At 54.2% G+C, this 25,646-nt stretch overlaps 2 protein-coding genes across 16 annotated transcripts in view; one reads left to right on the top strand and one right to left on the bottom strand.

Moving 5' to 3' along the window:
* Window positions 1-11,592, top strand: part of PIK3CD (phosphatidylinositol-4,5-bisphosphate 3-kinase catalytic subunit delta) — a 78,090-nt gene extending 66,498 nt beyond the window's left edge. For 4 of the 8 annotated variants that reach the window (XM_063594823.1, XM_034954890.3, XM_034954879.3 and 1 more), the window contains exons 9-24: window positions 153-374; window positions 1,383-1,479; window positions 1,574-1,704; window positions 2,071-2,121; window positions 2,202-2,369; window positions 2,565-2,686; window positions 2,882-3,025; window positions 3,199-3,298; window positions 3,413-3,591; window positions 3,682-3,794; window positions 3,966-4,044; window positions 4,563-4,730; window positions 5,407-5,530; window positions 5,719-5,864; window positions 6,247-6,379; window positions 8,352-11,592. In XM_063594823.1, the coding sequence (XP_063450893.1) occupies window positions 153-374; window positions 1,383-1,479; window positions 1,574-1,704; window positions 2,071-2,121; window positions 2,202-2,369; window positions 2,565-2,686; window positions 2,882-3,025; window positions 3,199-3,298; window positions 3,413-3,591; window positions 3,682-3,794; window positions 3,966-4,044; window positions 4,563-4,730; window positions 5,407-5,530; window positions 5,719-5,864; window positions 6,247-6,379; window positions 8,352-8,489 (2,115 nt within the window). In that variant the 3' untranslated portion in view covers window positions 8,490-11,592. The remainder of the gene's footprint in view (window positions 1-152; window positions 375-1,382; window positions 1,480-1,573; window positions 1,705-2,070; window positions 2,122-2,201; window positions 2,370-2,564; window positions 2,687-2,881; window positions 3,026-3,198; window positions 3,299-3,412; window positions 3,592-3,681; window positions 3,795-3,965; window positions 4,045-4,562; window positions 4,731-5,406; window positions 5,531-5,718; window positions 5,865-6,246; window positions 6,380-8,351) is intronic. The other 4 variants (XM_063594826.1, XM_063594821.1, XM_034954908.4 and 1 more) reach the window with 2 other exon arrangements.
* Window positions 10,503-25,646, bottom strand: part of CLSTN1 (calsyntenin 1) — a 99,943-nt gene continuing 84,799 nt past the window's right edge. For 4 of the 8 annotated variants that reach the window (XM_034954947.4, XM_034954944.4, XM_008975737.4 and 1 more), the window contains 11 exons: window positions 25,447-25,568; window positions 22,657-22,819; window positions 19,015-19,071; window positions 17,404-17,561; window positions 16,986-17,134; window positions 16,467-16,693; window positions 15,475-15,645; window positions 14,904-15,049; window positions 13,266-13,401; window positions 12,707-12,891; window positions 10,503-12,203 (listed from right to left, as the gene is read on the bottom strand). In XM_034954947.4, coding sequence (XP_034810838.1) covers window positions 12,006-12,203; window positions 12,707-12,891; window positions 13,266-13,401; window positions 14,904-15,049; window positions 15,475-15,645; window positions 16,467-16,693; window positions 16,986-17,134; window positions 17,404-17,561; window positions 19,015-19,071; window positions 22,657-22,819; window positions 25,447-25,568 — 1,712 coding nt within the window. In that variant the 3' untranslated portion in view covers window positions 10,503-12,005. The remainder of the gene's footprint in view (window positions 12,204-12,706; window positions 12,892-13,265; window positions 13,402-14,903; window positions 15,050-15,474; window positions 15,646-16,466; window positions 16,694-16,985; window positions 17,135-17,403; window positions 17,562-19,014; window positions 19,072-22,656; window positions 22,820-25,446; window positions 25,569-25,646) is intronic. The other 4 variants (XM_057300670.2, XM_055104103.3, XM_034954943.3 and 1 more) reach the window with 1 other exon arrangement.

Genomic DNA, 25,646 nt, shown 5'->3' with positions numbered 1-25,646 from the left:
AGGCCTTCCCTGTGCTGCACCACCTTCCTTCGCGTGGGAAATAGAGTTCAGACCCACCTGAGGACATTCAAGGGGGAGACTGACACCTTAAGGGGGAGGGGAGAGGGGCTGGGCCTCTGCCTCCTCACCCATCATCCCGGCACCTTCTACAGCTGGTGGTGCAGGCCGGGCTTTTCCACGGCAACGAGATGCTGTGCAAGACGGTGTCCAGCTCGGAGGTGAGCGTGTGCTCGGAGCCCGTGTGGAAGCAGCGGCTGGAGTTCGACATCAACATCTGTGACCTGCCCCGCATGGCCCGTCTCTGCTTTGCGCTGTACGCCGTGATCGAGAAAGCCAAGAAGGCTCGCTCCACCAAGAAGAAGTCCAAGAAGGCGGTGGGTCCCAGGGCCGGCTGGGAGGGGTGCAGGCCCCGGAGAGCCAGTACAGCCCCTTGCTGGGCCACTCACCACTCTCCTCCCGGCAAGCACGCAGCCTGGGGATGGGGGTCCTGGGATTGCTTGTGGACCCCAGCCTCCTCACCCACCCTAGTCTGGCCACCAGCCCTGCTCGAGGGACACTCTGGGCTCCTGGGCTCCTGTGCATGCGGCCTCAGAATATCTGGCCTGGGCTGTGGTCCTGCAGGAACCTGCAGGTAGTGCCCTGGGATGGAAGGACAAGCACAGTGTCATCCCTGGAGCAGAAAAGCCTGAGTCAGCGGCTGGCCGGGAGGCGTAGTGGCTGGATGCTGAGTCACGGTCCCAGGATATGGCTCCCCTCGGAGCTGACTCACTCTGAGCTGAGCTGGGCTGGCCTCTGGGGCTGTGCCATCTGTTTGGGGATTTCTCAAGAAGCCAGGAGGGCCAGGCGTGGTGGCTCATGCCTATAATCCCAGCACTTTGGGAGGCCAAGGTGGTCGGCTTACAAGGTCAGGAGTTTGAGACCAGCCTGGCCAATATGGTGAAACCCTGTCTCTACTGAAAATACAAAAAAATTAGCCGGGCGTGGAGGCGCATACCTGTAATCTCAGCTACTTGGGAGGCTGAGGCAGGAGAATTGCTTGAACCAAGGAGGCAGAGGTTGCAATGAGCTGAGATCGTGCCACTGCACTCCAGCCTGGGTGACAGAGCAAGACTCCGTCTCAAAAAAAAAAAAAAAAAGCCTGAGTAGGGGTGAGGTGGGAACAGGAGGGTGCAGCAGGTGTCAGCTGGCTTCACCACTGGAGCCCTCAGAGGAAAGAGGAAAAAGCGGCTCCTCTCCTTCCCCAAGCAGGGTCTCCCAGGGGTCTGGTTGGGAGATGTTAGCTGGGCTCTGGGTCTTCTTGGGTGGGGTGCCTGGGGGAGGGCAGGGAAGCTGGGTCTGGAGGCCCCTGAGTGGCTGTCCTCACCTGCGCTGTCCTTCTGCAGGACTGCCCCATTGCCTGGGCCAACCTCATGCTGTTTGACTACAAGGACCAGCTTAAGACCGGGGAACGCTGCCTCTATATGTGGCCCTCCGTCCCAGGTCGGCCCAGGCCCAGGAGGGAGAGGCGTTGGGAGTGTGAGGGTCCCAGAGATGCTGGTCACCCCTCTACAACTTCATCTGCCCCTGTGTTCAGATGAGAAGGGCGAGCTGCTGAACCCCACGGGCACTGTGCGCAGTAACCCCAACACGGATAGCGCCGCTGCCCTGCTCATCTGCCTGCCCGAGGTGGCCCCGCACCCCGTGTACTACCCTGCCCTGGAGAAGGTCAGTGGGGGCCCCGCCGCGTGAGGCTGAGGGGCTGGCGCGGAGCTCTCCTGGCCCTGCTCCTGCAGCTCTTCAGAGGTGCTCCCTGGCCATGTCGGGGCTGGGCTACCAGGCATATCTGGGGCCTTCCCAGGGGCCATTTTGCCTGCAGGGATGCGCGCAGTCTGATGACATTTTCGGTTGTCACAGCTGCCGGGAGGGATGCTCTTGGCATCTTGTGAGTGGAGGCCAGAGCTGCTGTGGATGCGCCTCCATGCAGAGGACAGCGCCCCCTCAAGGATGATCGGGGTGGCAATGCCCGGCCTGGGGGTCCTGCCCGGGCTGGTCCAGGCCCCTGGGGACGCTGAGTGCAGCTGTTTGTTGCAGATCTTGGAGCTGGGGCGACACAGCGAGTGTGTGCATGTCACTGAGGAGGAGGTGAGTGGGGTGGGGGTGTGGGGTGGGGGGCATGGAGCCGGCGTGGAACCAGCACCCTCACCCCTGCCCACACCCCTCAGCAGCTGCAGCTGCGGGAAATCCTGGAGCGGCGGGGGTCTGGGGAGTTGTATGAGCACGAGAAGGACCTGGTGTGGAAGCTGCGGCATGAAATCCAGGAGCACTTCCCGGAGGCGCTAGCCCGGCTGCTGCTGGTCACCAAGTGGAACAAGCATGAGGATGTGGCCCAGGTGGGTGGGGAGGCGCACCTGGGGGCGGAGCTGGGGGCAGACCACAGCCTCTGGCTACCCACCACCCTGACCCCGGCCAACCCCCACCCTGACCCTGGCCGCCCACCACCCTGACCCTGGCTGGCCATCACCCTTACCCTGACCACCTCCACCCTGACCCCAGCCGCCCCCAAGCCTGACCTCGGCTCCCCCCAGATGCTCTACCTGCTGTGCTCCTGGCCGGAGCTGCCCGTCCTGAGCGCCCTGGAGCTGCTAGACTTCAGCTTCCCCGATTGCCACGTAGGCTCCTTCGCCATCAAGTCGCTGAGGAAACTGACGTGAGTCCCAGCTGGGCGCTCCCCGCTTCTCCAGAGGGCAGCTGTGTCCTGGCTGCCAGGACGTGGGCTCTGGGTAGGGCCTGAACCTTCCTGTGGGCTTGCTCCCTCCTGCCTGGCCTCCCTCTGGCTGCCGAGGGAGCTCCCTCCTGTCCTGAGTCGGGGAGCTCCAGGCCCCAGTGCCTTCCTTCCCTGCAGGGACGATGAGCTGTTCCAGTACCTGCTGCAGCTGGTGCAGGTGCTCAAGTACGAGTCCTACCTGGACTGCGAGCTGACCAAATTCCTGCTGGACCGGGCCCTGGCCAACCGCAAGATCGGCCACTTCCTTTTCTGGCACCTCCGGTAGCGGGACTTGCCCCAGCCGTTCTGTGGGAATCCCAGCCCCTGAGTCTCCCTGGAAGGCCACTGGGGACGTTTCCAGCAGGCCTGGGTGTCCTGGCCTCGCTAGGTCCTGCTGGGCGGGAGGGGCTGCGTGGTGCTGCCTGGTGAGGCTCAGCCCTCCCTTCACCTTCCAGCTCCGAGATGCACGTGCCGTCGGTGGCCCTGCGCTTCGGCCTCATCCTGGAGGCCTACTGCAGGGGCAGCACCCACCACATGAAGGTGCTGATGAAGCAGGTGAGGCTCAAAGCCCTGGGGGGCGGGCAGGGGGCGGCCCTGAGCGTCTGGGAATCCCCAGGGCTGGGTCAAGGCTGGGACCTGCCCACTGCCGCCCTCCCATCTTCCCACCAGGGGGAAGCACTGAGCAAACTGAAGGCCCTGAATGACTTCGTCAAGCTGAGCTCTCAGAAGACCCCCAAGCCCCAGACCAAGGAGCTGATGCACTTGTGCATGCGGCAGGAGGCCTACCTAGAGGCCCTCTCCCACCTGCAGTCCCCACTCGACCCCAGCACCCTGCTGGCTGAAGTCTGGTGAGCCCAAGCCCCGCCACAAGGGTTCCTCCCACCCCTGGGAGGCCAGCAGAGGAGCCCCTGCTGACTGCCCGCTCTCTGGCCTGGCAGCGTGGAGCAGTGCACCTTCATGGACTCCAAGATGAAGCCCCTGTGGATCATGTACAGCAACGAGGAGGCAGGCAGTGGCGGCAGCGTGGGCATCATCTTTAAGAACGGGGATGGTGAGGGCCTGGCCTCCCTACACCCCGCCTGTACTGCCCTGGGGGGTCCTGGGGTGCTCCTAGAGTGGGGCTGGAGAAGACAGAATCCTGGGACTTAAGGGCTTGGGTGTAGCTGGAAGCAGAGAACCTACCAGAAACTCACACTTCTCCTCCCACCGGCCGGTGGCACAGACCTCCGGCAGGACATGCTGACCCTGCAGATGATCCAGCTCATGGACGTCCTGTGGAAGCAGGAGGGGCTGGACCTGAGGTGAGGACCCTCACCCCACATCGTCCCTTGGTGTCTGTGCCCAGCCTGGGAGTCTGTGCCCCTGGAGGGGTCCTTGTTGAAGGTGGCATGACCATCTCAGCCGGGGAAAGGGCTTTCCTAGGAAGACCCGGAGGCGGTTTAACTCTAGGCCAGGAGGCGGCGGGCAGCAGGATGCGTGAAGGCTGCTCCTGAGGCTTAGCGTGTACCCTGCTCTGTTGCTTTAGTTGCCCAGGTGCCCCTGGCTTCCCCAGCCCATCTTGGGAAGCAGTGGCGTCTTCTCCCAAGGCCTCTGGCCGGTTCTCTTCCAAGCAAATGTGAACTCAGCTGTGGTGCTTTCTGCACCTCAGATGCTGGTGCCGGCATCTCCAAGGAGCCAGCATCTCTCACCTGCTTTTTAGCAATGTGGGCAGCAGCATCTTCTGTGGCTTTTTGGGGCACCATGAGTTTCTGGGGCTCAAGTGGCCTCAGGGACAGCCCTTGACCATGCCATTTGCCCATCCCTCTTCCCCCTTGCCTAGGATGACCCCCTACGGCTGCCTCCCCACCGGGGACCGCACAGGCCTCATTGAGGTGGTACTCCGTTCAGACACCATCGCCAACATCCAACTCAACAAGAGCAACATGGCAGCCACAGCCGCCTTCAACAAGGACGCCCTGCTCAACTGGCTGAAGTCCAAGAACCCGGGGTGGGTTTCAGGCCCAGGGATAGGTTCCCTCTCCTTTCCAAGAGGTGTGGAGTGGGAGGGCCTCGCCTGTCAGAACAAAGGAGCGGGGAGGGGCCTCAGACCATCTTTGTGGCTACTTGGCTCAGTTGAGGACCAGCCTGTGTCTGGGTTGGGGTGAGGTAGGTCTCTCTTCCCCAAGTATCAGTGTCTCTTGCTATGCAACACCATCCAAAGCGCAGGGCTTTAAAAAACAGCCATTTACGATTGGCTCACAGATCTGCAGCTGGGGCTGGGCTCAGCCGGGTGGCTTTTCTGCTGGTTGCGCATAATCACTCATGCAGCTGTTCTCATCTGGTGCCTTAACTGGGCCAGCGGGGTCTGAGATAACCCATCTCATTCCTGGGGCCTTGGCGCCAGCTGTCTGTGATGCCTCTCTGCATGTGGCCTCCTCATTTAGCAGCCTCACCTTCCTTCCGTGGCTCTGTATTGAGGGTATGGGGTTCAAGATCTGCAGGGGTCTTCATGCCTTGGCTCTGGAATAGCGTCTGCAAGCGATGTCCAGCATTGTGTCCTCCATGTTCTGTTGGTCAAAGCAAGTCACAGGGCCAGATTCAAGGGGAGAGGGAGTAATAACCCACCTCTTGATAGGAGGAGCTGCAAAATGGTATGGCCATGCTTTTTAATCTTCCCCACCCAGGGAGGCCCTGGATCGAGCCATTGAGGAGTTCACCCTCTCCTGTGCTGGCTATTGTGTGGCCACATATGTGCTGGGCATCGGCGATCGGCACAGCGACAACATCATGATCCGAGAGAGTGGGCAGGTACAGGGGCTGGTGCTGGCGGCTGCTGTGGGGACTTGGCTTCTGGCCCCAGCCTGCTGGCCCCTCTGCCTAGCACACAGCTCTGTGGCAGGGGTCCCCCAGCCCTGCTGGCTTCCTGTCTCCCCTGGATTCTCTCCTGTCTGACACCTTCTCAATCCTCCCCCTCCTCTCCTCTCCCCTCCCCTCAGCTGTTCCACATTGATTTTGGCCACTTTCTGGGGAATTTCAAGACCAAGTTTGGAATCAACCGCGAGCGTGTCCCATTCATCCTCACCTATGACTTTGTCCATGTGATTCAGCAGGGGAAGACTAATAATAGTGAGAAATTTGAACGGTGAGAGTGCCTGAGCCCCACCAGATGCCCCTCGGTGTGGGGCCCCAGGGAACAGGGCAGAGGTTCCCAGGCAGGGTGCAGGATGGGGCTCAGGTCTCAACCCCACACCTGGCCCCTCACCCCAACTGTTGATGGGTTTGGAACATGCCCCTGCTCCACCCTGCAGTGCCCCTTTTGGGCAATGTGGGCAGGTTTGTGGGTCATGTAGCAGGAGGCTGGCTGGGGCACAGGGGTCAGTTAGCAGAACTGGAGGCCTTGTGTCCACCCATTATCAGGGCAAGGGCAGGTGTCCTTGGGGAAGGGGCTGGTTGGATGCAGAGCAGCCCTCTGGCCTGTGGCTGGGAGTTCCCAGAGCCTCACTTCCTCTGTCCCCTACCTGCAGGTTCCGGGGCTACTGTGAAAGGGCCTACACCATCCTGCGGCACCACGGGCTTCTCTTCCTCCACCTCTTTGCCCTGATGCGGGCGGCAGGCCTGCCTGAGCTCAGCTGCTCCAAAGACATCCAGTATCTCAAGGTATGTGCCGGGCAGGAGACTGCTGTCGCCAGTGGCCTTCCAAGGCCTGCCCCCGAGCAATGTGACCTAGGAGGGCCCTGAGTGCAGTAGGCCCCAAAGGGCACTGAGCTGTGTGTGCCTCATGCCGTCCCAGGACCCAGCAGTGGAGCTGGTGGGCGGTGGAGGGGAAAGTGGCTGGACCAGAGTTGAGCCGCCCGGGCATGGTTCCACTCAGTGGCAGATGTGTAGTGACCTCTCCTGGTTGGGGCGCTGTGCTCAGGGCTGCGGGGCTTTCAGGCGTCCACTAGGGGGCCTCGTGAGCTCTGGCTCCCTCTGCCTTCTAAAAGATATTTTTTGGCCGGGCGCGGTGGCTCACGCCTGTAATCCCAGCACTTTGGGAGGCCGAGGTGGGCGGATCACCTGAGGTCGGGAGTTCGACACCAGCCTGACCAACATGGAGAAACCCTGTCTCTACTAAAAATACAAAATTAGCTGGGCATGGTGGTGCATTCCTGTAATCCCAGCTACTTTCGGGAGGCTGAGGCAAGAGAATCGCTTGAACCCAGGAGGCGGAGGTTGCAGTGAGCCGAGATTGTGCCATTGCACTCCAGCCTGGGCAGCAAGAGCAAAACTCGGTCTCAAAAAAAATAAAAATAAATAATAAAAAAAGATATTTTTCCAGGCCGGGCGCGGTGGCTCACGCCTGGCTCACGCCTGTAATCCCAGCACTTTGGGGGGCTGAGGTGGGCAGATCACGAGGTCAGGAGTTCGAGATCAGCCTGACCAACATGGTGAAACCCTGTCTCTACTAAAAATACAAAAATTAGCCAGGTGTGGTGGCATGCACCTGTAATCCCAGCTACTCAGGAGACTCAGGCAGAAGAATCACTCGAACCTGGGAGGCAGAAGTTGCAGTGAGCCGAGGTCGTGCCACTGCACTCTAGCCTGGGCAACAAAGGCAAAACTCCGTCTCAAAAAATAATAAAAAAATAAAAATAAACATAAATAAAAGATATTTTTCCAGGCTGGGCATGGTGGCTCATGCCTGTAATCCCAGCACTTTGGGAGGCTGAGGCAGGTGGATCACCTGAGGTCAGGAGTTTGAGACCAGCCTGGCCAACATGGTGAAACCACATCTCTACTTAAAATACAAAAAATTAGCCAGGCATGATGGCACATGCCTGTAATCCCAGCTACTCATGAGGCTGAGGCAGAAGAATCACTTGAACACGAGTGACTGAGGCTGCGGTAAGCCTAGATCGCGCCACTGCACTCCAGCTCGGGTGACAGAGCAAGACTCTGTCTCAAAAAGAAAAAATTGGCCGGGCACGATGGCTCACGCCTGTAAACCCAGCACTTTGGGAGGCCAAGGCGGGTGAATCATGAGGTCAGGAGATCGAGACCATCCTGGCTAACACGGTGAAACCCCGTCTCTACTAAAAAATACAAAAAATTAGCCAGGTGTGGTGGCGGCTGCCTGTAGTCCCAGCTACTTGGGAGGCTGAGGCAGAAGAATCACTTGAACCTGGGAGGCGGAGGTTGCAGTGAGCCGAGATCATGCCCAGCCTGGGCGACAGAGTGAGACTGTCTCAAAAAAATGTATATATACAGATACATATGTATTTTTTTTCCTTCTTGTGTCCTCTCCATGTGAGAAGGTGGGATGGGGCGGTGAGGCTGCTGGGGCCACACATGCTTGCCAGGACCATCCCTCTGGTGACCAGTCCCTGCAAAAGCAGCTGCTCCCACGCTCCTCCCAGAGCCATTTCTCCAGTAGGGGAGGCGAGGTCACTTGGGAACTGGGGGCTCTGGGGCCAAGATGTCTTTGGCACCTTCATTTGAGGGTGGGAGCGGAATAGAGAGCTTTTCCTGAGATGCTGGGAGCTCTCTACTAACCATTTCATTCAGTGACTCTGAAGTCCCCAGAGAGGGACACATCCCAGAGCAAAGTCCGGGCCCCCTTTACGTGGACACCGCTGTGATTTGTTTGCAGGACTCCCTGGCACTGGGGAAAACAGAGGAGGAGGCACTGAAGCACTTCCGAGTGAAGTTTAACGAAGCCCTCCGTGAGAGCTGGAAAACCAAAGTGAACTGGCTGGCCCATAACGTGTCCAAAGACAACAGGCAGTAGCGGCTCCTCCCAGCCCTGGGCCCAAGAGGAGGCAGCTGCGGGTCGTGGGGACCAAGCACGTTGGTCCTAAAGGGGCTGAAGAGCCTGAACTGCACCTAACGGGAAAGAACCGACATGGCTGCCTTTTGTTTACACTGGTTATTTATTTATGACTTGAAATGTTTAAGGAGCTAAACAGCCATAAACGGAAACGCCTCCTTCGTGCAGCGGCGGTGCTGGGCCCCCCGAGGCTGCACCTGGCTCTCGGCTGAGGACTGTCACCCCAAGTCTTCCAGCTGGTGGATCTGGGCCCAGCAAAGACTGTTCTCCTCCCGAGGGAACCTTCTTCCCAGGCCTCCCGCCAGACTGCCTGGGTCCTGGCGCCTGGCGGTCACCTGGTGCCTACTATCCGACAAGATGCCTCGATCCTCGTGCGACCCACCCTGTGTATCCTCCCTAGACTGAGTTCTGGCAGCTCCCCGAGGCAGCCGGGGTACCCTCTAGATTCAGGGATGCTTGCTCTCCACTTTTCAAGTGGGTCTTGGGTACGAGAATTCCCTCATCTTTCTCTACTGTAAAGTGATTTTGTTTGCAGGTAAGAAAATATTTAATAGATGACTCACCACACTTCTACGGCTGGGGAGATCAGGCCCAGCCCCATAAAGGAGAATCTACGCTGGTCCTCAGGGCGTGTTAAAGAGATCTGGGCCTCCTGTAGCTCACCCCGGTCACGCGTGAAGGCAAAAGCAGGTCAGAAGCGAATACTCTGCCATTATCTCAAAAAAAAATTTTTTTTTTGAGATGGGGTCTTGCTCTTGCCCAGGCTGGAGTGCAGTGGTGCAATCTTGGCTCACTGTAACCTCCGCCTCCCAGGTTCAAGTGATTCTTCTGCCTCAGCCTCCTGAGTAGCTGGGATTACAGGTGTGCACCACCGTACCCAGCTAATTTTTGTATTTTAGTAGAGACGGGGGTTTCACCATGTTGGCTGGGCTGGTCTCGAACTCCTGACCTCAGGTGATCCACCCGCCTCAGCCTCCCAAAGTGCTGGGATTACAGGCATGAGCCACCGCGCCCGGCCCACTCTGCCATTGTCTAAGCCACCTCTGAAAGCAGGTTTTAACAAAAGGATGAGGCCAGAACTCTTCCAGAACCATCACCTTTGGGAACCTGCTGTGAGAGTGCTGAGGTACCAGAAGTGTGAGAACGAGGGGGTGTGCTGGGATCTTTCTCTCTGACTATACTTTTAGTTTGAAATGGTGCAGGCTTAGTCTTAAGCCTCCAAAGGCCTGGATTTGAGCAGCTTTAGAAATGCAGGTTCTAGGGCTTCTCCCAGCCTTCAGAAACCAACTAACTCTGCAGATGGGGCTAGGACTGTGGGCTTTTAGCAGCCCACAGGTGATCCTAACATATCAGGCCATGGACTCAGGACCTGCCCGGTGATGCTGTTGATTTCTCAAAGGTCTTCCAAAACTCAACAGAGCCAGAAGTAGCCGCCCGCTCAGCGGCTCAGGTGCCAGCTCTGTTCTGATCCACCAGGGGTCCGTCAGTAGTCATTGCCACCCGCGGGGCACCTCCCTGGCCACACGCCTGTTCCCAGCAAGTGCTGAAACTCACTAGACCGTCTGCCTGTTTCGAAATGGGGAAAGCCGTGCGTGCGCGTGTTATTTATTTAAGTGCGCCTGTGTGCGCGGGCGTGGGAGCACACTTTGCACAGCCGCAGCGTTTCTGGTTTTTGGGTGTACAGTCTTGTGTGCCTGGCGAGAAGAATATTTTCTATTTTTTTAAGTCATTTCATGTTTCTGTCTGGGGAAGGCAAGTTAAGTATCACTGATGTGGGTTGAGACCAGCACTCTGTGAAACCTTGAAATGAGAAGTAAAGGCAGATGAAAAGAAAGAAAAAGCCTTTTTTTATGTTCTTATGTTCGAAAGAAAAAGCCTTTTTTTATGTTCTTATGTTCTCGGCTCAAAAAGAAACAAGGGAGTGTAGGTTTAAAACCAAAACAGGAGAGAAGACAAACCCCGCTCCAGCTGGAGTTAGTTAGAACCAGAACTTTATTGTAGCGGATACACTTTCTGACCTATCATGAGTATACACATCTGCGAAGGGAAACCGCGCGGCGACAGCGTGAGGACATCCCCTGTGCGTGAGCGTCTGTCCGCTGTCTAAACAAACAGAGCAGCTACAGGGATGGGACATGGAGGATGGCCACACGTGTAGCACAGCCACCAGTGTCCTCAGAACTAGCAGTCAGGGTCACAGAACAGTATTCAAAATGATTGCCCACATGTTTTAGAAATCTAAAATTTTACATGTAACTAAGAGCAAAGTGCTATGTGGGTTTTAGACCATGACTGTTCGTTTGCTCTCCTTCTGCCCTACCACCAAGCAAAGCAGCAGGGCTCCTGGGGGAGAGGGATTTCAACCCCCCTGATGGCAGGGGGTGCTCTGGGGAGGAGAGAGGAGAGAACAGGCTGTTTTGGAAAATTCCAGCACTTTGACTTCGGGCCATGCGTCTCTCCTGGACGTTCTGAGTACGGATCGCTCAGGCCTCCTGCCGTCTCCAAAAGGAGTGGTCAGCCGGTCTGCAGGACACCTGTCAGTTTCTCCTTTTACCAGCAAGAAAATGTACATTTAAGCATAAACCACAAGGCTGCACACGGTGAGACCAGGCCACTGCCCAGGGAGCTGCTGTCGGAGGAGGAGTGTGGAAAAGGGGCAGGGGACCCCGCACGCCACACCAAATTAGGAACAGGTAGAATCCCAAAGGCAAGGCCCGGCTACTTGTAGCTACCAAAGAGCGGTCCCTGATCCAGTCTCTTGAGCAGCACAGCTAGAGGCCTGTGGCCCCCGACTCCCAGCCACACTCAGACCTGAGCAGGGGCTGGGGCGGGGCTGGGCGGGGTGGGCCTCTCCCTCTGGGGTCTGGGGAGGGAGGACCCGGCGGGAAGAGCCCGTGCTCAGAGCTCCGAACTTCACTTTACATTCCAGTCCCGGGTTACACTAGCACAAAGGACACAAGGAATCCGATTTATTTACAAAATATTAAAAAGTCAGTTAATCATCTACACAGTACCCCCCATCCTGCCATTATTTATACATGCACTAGTTTGGAAAAAATAAAAACTTTTTTTAAAAAAAGAAAAAAATGATTACCGGGTGGGAGTGAGCATGTTTTACCCTTTGTCAACGAGTCCAGCTGGCATGGCTTTTCTGGAGTGCGAGGGGCCAGCGTCCTCTCCCCGGGGGGAGACTCCAGACACAAACGCGGGGCCTGAGGCGCTGGGAGGCCCCTGTGCGAGCCGGATGGCGGCCAGAGAGGACGTGTCAGCTCCTCGTGGGACTGAAGAGCGCGACCAGGCAGAGGGTGGGCGGGGAGCCTAGGGTCCTACACACCAAGCACGGCGACGATCGTGGCGGGGAGGGGTCTGCACACCTACTGGCCGAAATGACTTTGTACATCGTGGACCCTTGGGACTGGGAGAACGGATGGCAGCAGAGTCTTCGAAAGCAGAAACCGAGGTGGCCGGGGGCACGGGTCAGTAGCTGAGGGTGGAGTCATCCCACTCCAGCTGCTGCTGCCGGGTTGCGTTCTGGGGGTCGCCCTGCTCCCCCTCCTCCTCCTCGCTGCTCTCCGACTCTGCGCTGGTGATGTCATCCTCGTCTTCGCCGTCCTCGCTCTCCTCTTCCTCTTCCTCCTCCTCCTCCTCCTCACTGCTGTGCTGGTCCTCATAGGTCTGGCAAGGAGAAGTGACGGCCACATGAGTCCGGCCCTGCCCACAGCCCCGTCACCCGGCATTCTCCTCTCGACAGCCACAGAGGAAGGAGAACTTGCCCCAGCGTCTCCCTCCCCAGCGACAGAGCAGCCAGGACGGCACCGGAAGTTATCTTATTAGAAGTGAAGGGAAAACAAAGCTCCAGTCAGCACCCACGGAGTCACCCACATACAAAGCAGCTTGGGACAGCACCTCGGCTGTCCCACCAGAGAACTCTCTCAGGATTACCATGACCCAAGAGCGCCAAGCCCTGGCATGGCTCATCTCTACACTTAAGGCAGAACGGCCTTGAATAAGGTCTCTCTCAGCCTCGGTTTACCCATGAAGACACCTAAGCCCCAGGCTTGCTGAGCAGATGACGCGATGGAAAGCACGTGAACCCGAAGGAGCCGCGCCGTACCGGCTTCTCGGAGGCCCTGGCCTGTGCTGCCTCTCAGTCCTGGAGGTCGCCCGCCCACTCCTACCTCCATGGGGTTGACGGTGATGGTCAGGGCAGAGTCATCCCAGTCCATCTCGTTCTCCTTCCCAGTGTCCTGATCCCGCATGGTCCGCTGATGTGCGGCCCGGATCCGAAATACCCCCAGGATAATCATGAATACCAGGAAGCTGACGCACACCACGATCACAACGGTCGCAGTGCTGGGGACGACTGCGGGAGAATGAGGGGGCGGGGTGTGAGTGAGGTCACTCAGCCCAGAAGGCCACTGTGCCCTTGACCTCCTCGGCTGTGCCCGGTCAAAACGGGCTGGACAGCATGCTTCAGCTGAACCCACAGGCCAGGAGGAAATACCAGGAAAAGCTCGCCATGGGCCTCCAACCTGGCTCGGCCACATCCTGCTCTATGGCTGCGGGTGACATCATCTGCCCTCTTCGAGGGCTTTAGTTTCCTTGTGTGTGATGGGGAATAATTGGGACAGGGAAAGACCGGCGGTCATGCTGAGCAGGAGGCTGTGCCCACGGTGGGGTGGGGGCAGGGTGGACGGCATGGAGCATCTCCGCTTGGTCTCCCTCCCCATGTCCTACCTGCGAACGGGTGGGGGTTGGCCAGGTTGTGGCCTGACAGGTCAACAAAGGAGCGGTGTTCCGGGTGCACGAACTGTGGCTGGGCAGCCATGTGGTTGGCGTGTTCCATGGGGTTGGCCGTGTGGATTACATTCACCTACAGCAGAGAAAGAGAGGATCGCTGGAGACAGGCATCCTGAGCCTGTCCAAGAGGTGACAGTGGAGTCCCGCAGCTGGCATGACCAGTGCCACTCAGAGTGGCTCCTGGACCGCAGCTGGGGGCAAACAGAGCTGTGGGAAAAGGACAGAAAAAAAAAATCAAGAGTAAGCACTTAAAAAACAAAAACAAAGAAAAACAAAAACCAAACAAAAAAGAGTAATAAGCACTTAGAAACTGCTATAACAATCTAATATTCTCACACATTCCAGAAATGTATCACTTTTCTACTTATTAGTATTTGTTGAGACTGGGTCTTGCTGTGTTGCCCGGGCTGGAGCGCAGTAGCTATTCACAAGCATGATCACGGCTCACTGCAGCCTGGAACTTCCCTGCTCAAGTAATCCTCCCACCTCAGCCTCTCAAGTAGCTGGGACTACAGGCAAGCACCACGCACCTGGCTGCAATCCATTTTTATTGCATTTTATAAAAGATTATGCCCAAAACAAGAGCAGAAAAAGAAGCCGATGGTCCTTCCCCATGGGTCGTTTGGGAAGCACTGGCGTAGACCTTTTTCCTCAAACCACAGTCGTGTGAAAGACAGCACCAATCACTGCCATAGATTTCCTTTCAAATCTGTTACCCTCTGACTCAAACAAAACAGGCACCGAATTTAGCATTCTGCTCTTGAGTTCACGGTGATATTCCATTGCTAAGAGTAACTTTGGGTCAATTTTCTCCAGGCCACAGAGGGCCTGAGCGATGAAGCAGCTGCTGGATAGGTCTGTAGACGACCTCAGAGCAGGACGAGCTACCCTCCAGCCTGTGTGGCCTGTGAGTCACCAGCGCCAGCCTTGGCAGCACTGGTCCTGCCCGTGCGGGTCCCTGCGTGAGCCCCTCTCAACCTGGGCCGAGGACTCGACTTCATTCACAGGAGGGCCAGTGACCTGGCACAGATGCAGAGAACTTTTGATTCCCTGGATGCTGCTCTTTCTAAAACAGTGTCCTTGGCTGGGCACAGTGGCTCACGCCTGTAATCCTAGCACTTTGGGAGGCCAAGGCAGGTGGATTGCTTGAACCTGGGGGCACAAGACCAGCCTGGGCAACATAGTGAGACCTCGTCTCTAAAAATAAATAAATAAATAAAACCACATCCTCCTGTTTCTCTGATGGGAAATCTCAAGAAGCTCCAGGGGCATTAACTGCCACTCACTCTTTGTCACCTCCCTGCAAAGTTCCTTAGGCTCCAACTCAGGCTGAGGCAGCCAGGGAAAAGGGAGCACCCCCCACCCCAGCTCACCCCAAACACAACTTGTCACTCCAACAAGCCCAGGTGCAACCTGCAGCAGGCCCCAGGCTGGAAAGGCGACCCCCTAGAATGAGCCTGTATAGCTGCCATCGTGAATGCTCTGAGGGTTGGCGTTTGTGAATATTAGGGCTGCGAATCAGCGCCCTCACTCACTGCTGCTATTGGCCCTGCTCAGTGGGAGCCCTGTACTCACCTCCACCTTAAATTCATTGCTGATGTAGCGGCCATTCAGCTCTGAGCAGATGAGCTTAAACTTCCGGTCAAGCAAGGACCTGGCGTGCCAGTTCCGATAGCGCAGCAGGTGCAAAACCTCCTCGTAGCTGGCCATGGTGTCCACGCCTGCAGGGGTTGAAAGGGGGAAGATTGCCGGGTGGCTTAGGGCAGGAGCATGGGCAGGGCTGCAGCCGTCAGCACAGGCAGGCTCAATTAGACACCCAGGTTAGCTAGGCCAAGGGGTCACACAAGTTGGCTTTCTAGCCATGGGAATAAATGCAATGTGCACAGGGGCATTCTTCCCTCTGTGGGGGACGTGTCATCCCACGCCTCAACCCTCCCCCTTCAGAGAGTAGTGGCTACACATCCGGTACCTGTCCAGGAGATAGGAGTATGCGTGCAGCCAACAATGATCCCAGCGAACGTGCTCCTTCCCCATCTCCCTCTAAGATAACTCAACATTCTCAGATGGCAGGCAGCAGCCAGCCAAGAGCTCTCAAAGTCTCCTCTTGCAGCCTGGCCCACCTGCGTGGCTGCAGCGCTCCCCTTACCTGTGAAGGTCATGCCCAGCTCAGAGCTGCTCACTTCAATGCCCTTCTGCTGCAGGCGGGCCATGTCCACCTCCAGGCTCTCCTGCTCGTGGTTCAGCTCCTCTCCCTCCACCGTGACCTCACAGGTATCCAGGTCATGCACGATCTCCTCAGACACCAGTGATTCTTGAACTGCAAAAGAGGCCCAACCAGAAATATTAAGTAGGGGCAGTGGGGCCCAGCGTGGCGGGGCACACTGGATGCCCTGCCGGCTCACCCCAAACCTACAAGAGCCAAACCTACATGGCTCTTGTAACGACCAATGACAGAAGCAAGCGAGAGTTGCTTTCAAGAAATGGCTGGGCGCAGTGGCTCACGCCTGTAATCCCAGCACTTTGGGAGGCCAAGACGGGTGGATCACCTGAGGTCAGGAGTTTGAGACCAGCCTGGCCAACAGGGTGAAAGCCCGTCTCTACTAAAAATACAAAAATTAACCGGGCGTTGTGGCAGGTCCCTGTAATCCCAGCTATTTGGGAGGCTGAGGCAGGAGAATCACTTGAACTCAGGAGGTGGAGGCTGCAGTGAGCCAAGATGATACCATTGCACTCCAGCCTGGGCGACAGAGTGAGACTCCATCTCAAAAAAAAAAAAAAAAAAGGGGGAGTTTCATGTGTCCTGAGCAAGAATTGTGGGGACATTGTGCCCCCATGGGCTGGCCAGCCTGGCAGGTGCAAGCAGTGTCTCCCGCAAGTGCCCTCAACCCCTCAACCTCAAGCCACATCTCAAAGCCTGGCAGCAACCAGGAAAAGATGTAAGACCCCTCCAGATGGGATTCCAGAGATCACCATGAGCTCCAGCTCACGGGTCAGATTCCAGAAGCACACCCAAGAGAACACCAACGAAAGATTAAAACCTCCCCAAATCCCACAGAGACAAAGAGCCCCGCCAAGTACATGGGGACAATGGGGTTTCCGGCCGAGGCGAGGGAGCCCGCGCCCCACAGAGCACATTACCTGTGGGGTCCTCAGCCCCGTCCCCTTCAGGCTCCACTTCTCTCGTGATGGTGCTGATGATGCGAAGCTCAGGGAAAAGGAACACCCCTTCTGAGCTTTCAAATTCAGAAGCTGCTCGGGCAAAATGGTGGACGCCGCTCAGGCTGATCTTGGGCTCCTCGGGCTGTAAAACCATCACGTAGCCATCTACCGGGGGGACCGAAATGCAGGTGGCCTCGTTAAAACACCTGCCAGCAAGAAATGGGGAAGGGTCAGGGCTTTGGGAGCCGATCTTGGAGCCCACCTGTGCAAAGGCACATGGAGGTGGGATACAGAGGCCCCCACTAACACCTGCTGGGGCCACTCCAGGAACACACTTGCAAACATGATGCAGAAATATCACTCAGCTCTCTCCCCCACACTTTCTGGTAACACACGATGGCTCACCTTTCCTTACAGAAGGGGTTAGGCTGTCTTAAAAACCTAAATATACAAGTGTCATTGGGCAAAACAGGCCTGCTGTTGAAAATCAGGACGTACTTGATTGTGCTGGTGATTTTGAGTCTGCGAATTCCGGGCGTGGGGAACTGCCGGGAGTTCAGGTACGAGATGTGCTGCATGGCCTTATCCAATTCCCCGAGGTCTTCTCCCTCCAAGGTCAATACCAGCTGGCTGGGGTGTGCTTGGATCTGAAATCACACCAGGCACAGAGAGGAGAGGAATAAGCCAGTAACTGCAGGAGCTGAAACCACAGATGCCTCCACAAAGGGGATTGGCCTGGGTTCGATTTGAATTGCTGACTTGAAAAAGAAAAGCTCGTTTAAGTCCAGCGAACACAACTCTTTTACCCAACAGTAAACGTATCAATCACAGATTACCCACTCCCTCATCCCACCAGCCTCCAGGGCTGTAGTCTAAGGGGCCCATGAGTGGTGTGCAGTCGAGCGCTCGGTGTTACCTGCACGCCTCTGCCACTGTCTTCGAGGACCTGCAGGTCCAGCCCCTCCTTGCAGGTATACAGACAGTCGATCACCTTCTTATCCGCGAGTTTCCCGGAACGGAGAGTTAAGCCAGCCAGATTGCCTCGGAAAAACTGGGTCATGTGCAGGTCGCCACCTTTGGGTCAGGGGAGAAAAGGCGAAGTCAGGCGTGCAACCCAGCATCGCCCAACTCACTTCTCACTCAACACGGTGTTACCGGTGCTGGCAGCTCAGTGGATGGACATGCAGGTTAGTTCATACCAAGTCCTGTTAGCCTTGCAATCTACATGGAAGCGCAATGAAGAAATTAAACCGCTTATGATCATGCACATGGCCTGGAGAAAGGGAGAGTTGGGGGTGTCTCACCTGAAGCCAAGAGGCCCCCTGAGGGTCCCCACACCTCTGGCCACTACCTGGTAAGGTGGCCTACCCTGTTCTCATCACCAGGGTGCATGGTGACACTTCCTACGCCACCAGCCTCTCCAGCCACTGCCTTCTCAGCTGGCTGGGTTCCACATGGCTGTTTTCTCTACCTGGCACGCCCTGGGGAATGAACCCACACAAGCGAGGCAGGGAGGATAAAAGGGAGGCTTAAAATACTCCCTGCACGGAACGGCCTATTTCAAGGATGCTATGGTGTTAAGTCCCATCCTTCCTGCCTCCTCCTGAGGATTGCTGAGAAGTGCAGATGTTACAACGAAAACCAAAACCCAGAAAATGGCCCTTGACAGATGACAAGAAAGAGCCAGAAACAGGTTACACTAAACCTTGTTCTTAAACTGAAAAGGAAAAGGGACAAATTTTCAGCAATGTGTCTCATTCTGGTACGGAAATCAGGCACTGTAAATCATGACTAGGAATTGAGGTTTCTAAGAAACGGCTATTTGCCAGGCATGGTGGCTCACGCCTATAATCCCAGGGCTTCGGGAGGCCGAGGCGGGTGGATCACCTGAGGTCAGAATTTGAGACCAGCCTGGCGAACATGGCGAAACCCCGTCTCTACTAAAAATATAAATATTAGCTGGGCATGGTGGTGCATGCCTGTAGTCCCAGCTACTCGGGAGGCTGAAGCAGGAGAATTGCTTGCACCCAGGAGGTGGAGGTTGCAGTGAGCCAAGACCGCGCCACTGCGCTCCAGCCCAGACAACAGAGCGGGACTCCATCTCAAAACAAAAAAAAAGAGAGACGTCTATTTAAAATTTACTGTCAATCAGGACAGAATATCTAGAAACAAGTCTTTTCCTGTCTCGTGGTTCATCCACATGACAGTCACGAGGCAGCCTCCCAAACCCTGCCTGTAAGACTGAAAAAGCAGGGAGCCTCATGCAGGGGGGTCAGGGTCAAACTGGATGGGGGGGAAGTCCCATGCATGCACTGCCTGAGATGTCATTTGTCCTCACTCCAGCTGGGGTCAGAATGGGCAGAATAAGGGAACTCCATGAAGCAATGGGGAAGCGCAATGCAGGGAAGCAGCTCAGATGGTGTCCGGGACCAAAATGCAACTGGGGCGTTTCATGCGACACATGGAATGAATCAGTCTCATCTTTAAATGAAACACAATAGTGAATGTAGGGAAAAAATCCAGCAACCTGCAGAGGCCACAGTCACAGGCTCAGTTTCATTGTCATTTTCAACTCCTGAAAACTCTGTGGAAAAGCAAGACAAAGACAACAGAAAAGGACTGAGAGGTTAGGGTCTTCAAACCGGACCTTGAAAACCAGGTTTGAAGCAACCAACTATAAAACATGAAGAGAAAATTCCCTTGTGATCCCGCTCTGGGATGTACCCATCTGGACGCAAGCTTGTATTTAATCACCTTTTCCCAGAGGTGACTTTACCACCCCCAACCCCAGGCTTCTTTTGTTCCACCTTCCCACATCCTCCTTGCCAAAACATACGTTAGATTCAAAATAAGATGAATGAAAGCACACACATGGAATTCGTTCCCCTCCCCAGTCCGCGCTATGAAGTAGGACACTCCACAGAGGCTGAGCCTGGGCTGCAATGCTGCTCCCGATATAAACACCACCAAGTTCCGGACCAACGGCACCTCTTCTCCTAATAGGGAAGACACTGCGCAGACAAAACGGCATAGCACACACGTGTCCAAAGCCTGGTACACAGTAAGCATGCGGAAGTCTGTATATTTTGGAAGCTCCAAACAAGTTTACATCTGTCTAGCCATTAACCTTTGGGCGACAGAGGAAAGAAGACATTCTCAATCACTTTTTCTGAATGAGAGGGAGATGCAGAGGCTAAGGAACCCACCTAGGGAAGCATAGCCTACGGTGGACCTGGGGACCCTAACCACCTTCAGCTCCTCTAGCTCCTGGATCCAGTGTCCAGAGTAATACAACCTACCAGAAAGGCACACACACAGCGGCTAAGCACAGAACCAACACTCTCCAGGTCATGCTGAGGGGAAAGGCCACTCCTCAAGCCCTGCAGCCCTGCAGCCCTGCAGCCCTGCAGCCCTGCAGCCCTGCAGCCCTCCCCTCTATGGTGTGCTAGGGCCCCTTTTGGGCTGCGGCTGTGCGGGGCCGCATCAAGGGGCAAGGCTAGAGGTGTATCCAGGTGAAGCCCATGTGAGCCACGGGCCTGTGCTACCTCCACACACACCAAGACTCCCCCACAACACGCTGGTAGAAGGGAATGAAGCTGCTGCCCACAGCCCAAGCTCTCCACGGCCAACGTGTAGCAAAAGTGGCAGAATCAACCACAAAAAAGAAAAGGAGATCCTCTCTCCTGTTAACTGAATTTTAAACAATCTGTGGGGTTTTTTTGTTTGTTTGTTTTGAGATAGAGTCTCACTCTGTTGCCCAGGCTGGAGTGCAGTGGTGTGATCTTGGCTCACTGCAACCTCAGCCTCCTGGGTTCAAGTGATTCTCCTGCCTCCCAAGTAACTGGGATTACAGGCGCACGCCACCACGCCTGGCTAATTTTTGTATTTTTAGTAGACACAGAGTTTCACCATGTTGGCCAGGCTGGTCTCGAACTCCTCCTGACCTTGAGTGATCTGCCTGCCACCGCCTCCCAAAGTGCTGGGATTACAGGTGTGAGCCACTGCGCACGGTCATCTTTCATAAATTTCTAACCTTACTCAAGGTACAATGTTTCCATAGGGAGAAAAAACTAATCAAAAAGTAATTAATGATGATGATACCTTGAAATGACACAGCAGAGTCCAGTGCAAGGGTCAAAGTGGGAATCATGAACCTCTGGGGTAACCTGAGGGTTCCATGAACTTGGATGGGAAAAATTACATGCTTATTTCCACTAACTTCTGAAATTCAGCATTTCCTTTGGCAATAAATGTAGGCTACACACCACAGCAGTTAGCAATGACTGCAACTTTGTCACCAATAGAACGCACTGATATTTGCACACCAGGCCACAGCTGTTGCAGATGCCACAGGGATCCTCGCGCAGCCCTCACAACTTGGAACTTACACCGTTGGACCTGCTGCTAAAGCTGGTTCTTCATTTGTTAACATAAAGTACCACTGGTGTTACTGTTTCACAAATGTAGTATTTCAGGATGTTAATAACTATATTTCAGTTTAACTGATTACCCTTGAATCCTATGTATTTATTTTGTAGATTAATAAGAAGGGATCCATTGGCCTTGCCAGACCACCCAAGGGCTCCATGGCACAAAAAAGGGCTTAAAACCCCAGGTCTGAGCCAGGCGCAGTGGCTCATGCCTGTAATCCCAGTACTTTAGGAGGCTGAGGTGGGAGGATCTCTTGAGCCCAGGAGTTTGAGATCAGCCTGGGCAACACAGTGAGACCCCATTTTTATAAAAAATTAAAATAATAACAATAATAAAAACCTTGATCTGGTGGGTCTGAGTGTGGGCCCAGAATACACAGGTTTTTCTTTTTTTTTTTATTTTGAGACAGGGTCTCACTCTGTTGCTCGGGCTGGAGTTGCTCGGGCTGGAGTGCAATAGGGCATTCTTTTTTTTTTTTTGAGACGGAGTCTCGCTCTGTCACCTAGGCTGGAGTGCAGTGGCGCTATCTCGGCTCACTGCAAGCTCCGCCTCCTGGGTTCACGCCACTCTCCTGCCTCAGCCTTCCGAGTAGCTGGGACCACAGGCACCCGCCACCACGCCCGGCTAATTTTTTGTATTTTTAGTAGAGACGGGATTTCACCGTGTTAGCCAGGATGGTCTTGATCTCCTGACCTCGTGATCCACCCACCTCAGCCTCCCAAAGTGCTGGGATTACAGGCGTGAGCCACCGCGCCCGGCCAATAGGGCATTCTTGGCTCATGCAGCCTCTGCCTCCTGGGTTCAACCAATTCTCCTGCCTGAGCCTCTCGAGTAGCTGGGATCACAGGCACATGCCAACATGCATAGCTAATTTTTGTATATTTAGTAGAGATGGGGTTTCACCACGTTGGCCAGGCTGGTCTCGAACTCCTGACCTCAAGTGATCTGCCCGCCTCAGCCTCCCAAAGTGCTGGGATTATAGGTGTGAGACACCGCGCCTGGCCCACAGGCTTTTCAAAGTAAAAAAATTCAAAACCCTGGCTCCTGATTCATCAGCTGGGTGACGCCTGGCTTGCTGCTTCTCTGGGCCTGAGTTTCTTCAGCTATAAAAAAGGGATTCTAAGGTTTAGGTGAGACGATGTGTATAAAGGAGTTGGCACACAGCCTGCCACTTGGTAAGTACAGGTAAGAAGCACTGGTGCTCTGGTGGTTATCATATCCCCTCTCAGCAGAGACTTCCATGGAATCCTCCCCACACGTGGCCCTTGCTGAGGGTGAACAGAGCCCTCGCAGCCCTCCTACCAGGTCACCAAGTGATAAACACTCTGGAAGAGTCCTCCAGGTCCAAGGCGCACTTCTACTTCTGCGTCCTTTATTTCTGTGCCTGACTCTTGCTGTTGCCTCTTTGTCCTTGTGAACCTTTCAATAAACGGATTAATTTATAAAACAGTTCCCGCCACTACACGCTCCCTCTGTGGAACGCTCCCTCTTGGGTTTCCGGGAAAGGTGACGGTGTGGTCAGTCCTATCACCTTTATGGAGCACCTACAGACAGAGCTACGCTAGCTAGAGTGGGGTAACAGCAGTGTCCCCAAAAAGGCTGTACACAGGAAATGGAAGGAAAAGATCCAGGACACGAGGGTAAGGCTGTAGGATACCGATCACAGCCTGCTGCCACCAACCTAGTAAAGAGGTACAACTTAATTCTCGAGTCGAGGGCGGGGGGTAATGACAGGTACCTTGCCAGCAAGCCCCCACCACGAGCTGAGTTTCTATCTTGGATGGATGGAGCGGGTAATCCTCAGTCACAGAGAAGGGCTCGTGGGACGTGCCATCCACATAGAGAGTCACGCTCGGGAATTCTACATTGAGGACGTAGTGGTGCCATTCCTCATCACAGACCTACAGAGGCAAAGGGAAGCGGGGAGGTGTGAGATGTCCACTTTCCTTCTCATCAATGCCCATGGAAACCAAGTCACCCAACACAAGGGTCTTCCTAGGAGGAAAAGGATGAAAAAAATCTAACCACAAAATATCTGCAAATACATCTCACCAAAAGAAGCCAAGCATCTCTAGGGCATTTCTAAACTACGTGGCCCGCATTGCTCACTAACCAGAGGACACAGTACAAGTAGGGAGCTGCCCAATTCTGCTCTGCCAACAGTGTGGCACCAGGAAGTTCCTGTATGGGCAAGCTGGATACCCACCCTCAAAAGGGTTGAGTTAGTTTACCACTGGCCATTCCTTTTCTGAATAAAAATAAAAAGTGCCTTTAGGCCGGGCGCAGTGGTTCATGCCTGTAATCCCAGCACTTTGGGAGGCCAAGGCGAGGAGATCACTTGAGGTCAGGAGTTTGAGACCAGCCTGGCCAACATATCGAAACCCCATCTCTACTGAAAATACAAAAATTAGCCGGGTGTGGTGGTGCACGCCTGTAGTCCCAGCTACTTGGGAGGCTGAGGCACAAGAATTGCTTGAACCCGGGAGGCGAAGGTTGCGGTGAGCCGAGATTGCGCCACTGCACTCCAGCCTGGGTGATAGAGCAAGACTCTATCTCCTCCCCACCGCCGACAAAAAAGTGCCTTTAATCTCAGAATAAGGCACACCATAGTACATGTATTTTCTTTTCCAACTCAAAGTTGATGATCTCAATAAATATGAACATCAGCTCCACGGGCACCCCAAAGCAAACTGTGTTCCCATCCTGTGACGAACGAGTGTGTGAACACGCATCAGCCAGCTGCAATGGGCCCTTATCTGGGTCGTAACTCAAACAAATTGTAAACACAAAAACATTTATGAGGCTACTTGAAATCTGAACATTGACTGGCTATTTGATCGTATTAGAAATTTTACTGTTAGTTTTTTTTTTAATGTGAAAGAGTGCTGTGATTACGCTTGTCTATGAGATACGTCATGACATACAGGCGGGCGTCTACAAGAATGAAATGCTCTATTTGGGATTTCTTAAAAATTATTAAGTAACGTTTGAGGGGGTGATAAAAATTTTCAGCAGTGAATAGGGGTAACAATGAAACTAGACTGACCAAGAGTTGGCAACTGTTGAAGGCATAAGGGCACACAGGGCTAGGTTCTTTAATCTGTCTGTTTTTATATAAATCTGAAATTTTCCATAATACAGTTTTTAAACAGTATATACTTAGAAGAAACTAAATATATAAAGGCAGACTATGGCTACTATAACAGAACTGTAGCTAAAATGTCCACCTATGTTGCAAAATATTTTTCCAGGACTAAGCCTTTCTTTAGTTTTTTGAAAATAATTAATGGTAATAGTTTCTGAGAAATAATCACTCACATAAATAAAAAAATACACCAATAAGAGATGAATGCTACCCAGCCTGACCAAAATGGTGAAACCCCATCTCTACTAAAAATACAAAAATTAGCCGGGCGTGGTGGCGCACGCCTGTAATCCCAGCTACTCAGAAGGCTGAGGCAGGAGGATCGCTTGAACCCGGGAGGTGGAGGTTGCAGCGAGCCAAGATCTCCACTGCACTCCAGCCTGGGCAACAAAGCGAGACTCAGTCTCGGGGGAAAAAAAAAAAAAAGAGACAAATGCTACCAACTGGACACCCACTTCAACTTTCCACTATCATATACTTTTTCCTTTCTCATTTATTCTCTTTTATCTATCCTATGATTATTTTTAGACACTATTATATTTTAGCAACTGCAGGCACATATAACATATGTCAGCTTTTGTCCGCTAACTCCATGAGACAAACAAAATGAAGACAAGGCCAAAGGTTTCCTTCTCATCCCAACTCTACATCAAAAGAAAAAATGATCTATTCTGATTTTAATAGAGGGTTCTAATTTTACGGTGCTCTCTCGTTTCCTGTAGCACATGGGGTTTTTCACAGGATATTTGCTTTCTATCACAGCAACTGCTAGAAAATTAGCTTTGCGGCCAGGCACAGTGGCTCAGGCCTGCAATCCCAGCACTTTGGGCGGCTGAGGTGGGTGCATCAGTTGAGGTCAGGAGTTCAAGACTAGCCTGGCTAATATGGTGAAACCTCATCTCTACTAGAAATACAAAAATTAGCTGGGTGTGGTGGCATGTGTCTGTAGTCCCAGCTACTCATAAAATTATAAATATACACTGACTATACACAGCCATTCATGTGCAAGGTTGCAGTACCTGCTTACTCTCTCTTAGAAGATGACAGTGTTTTTCTTTTTCTTTGGAGACGGGGTCTCACTCTGTCATCCAGGCTGGAGTGAAGTGGCACAATCGCAGCTCATTACAGCCTCGACCTCCTGGGCTCCATCAATCATCCCACCTCAGCTCCCTAAGTAGCCAGGACTACAGGCATGTGCCACCATGCCCAGCTAATTTTTGTGGGTTTTTTTTTTTTTGTAGGGACAGGATCTTAGTAATGTTGCCCAGGCTGGTCTCGAACCCCTGGGCTCAAGCAATCCTTGTGCCCCAGCCTCCCAAAGTGCTGGGATTATAGGTGTGAGCACCTTGCCCGGCCCTATTAGTGCGTTTTCAATTCACTCACCTGATTCAACTTCCAATGGAACTCTGCAGGTCTGTATTTCTTCTCCTCAGAAGGATCCTGACGGAAGAGGAAGATCAGCCGGCACCCGTGGACATAGAGGGAGTAGTGGTGCCGATTCATATCTGCAAAGGCAGTTTCTATGGGTAAATTGCCAACTAAAGACCCAAAGGAGAAATAAAAGCTGTTTCTTGAATGGATTT

This window comes from Pan paniscus, chromosome 1 (genome assembly GCF_029289425.2).
Source record: "Pan paniscus chromosome 1, NHGRI_mPanPan1-v2.0_pri, whole genome shotgun sequence".
Classification (NCBI taxonomy): Eukaryota; Metazoa; Chordata; class Mammalia; order Primates; family Hominidae; genus Pan; species Pan paniscus.
This window is presented reverse-complemented; position numbering and strand designations above follow the sequence as displayed.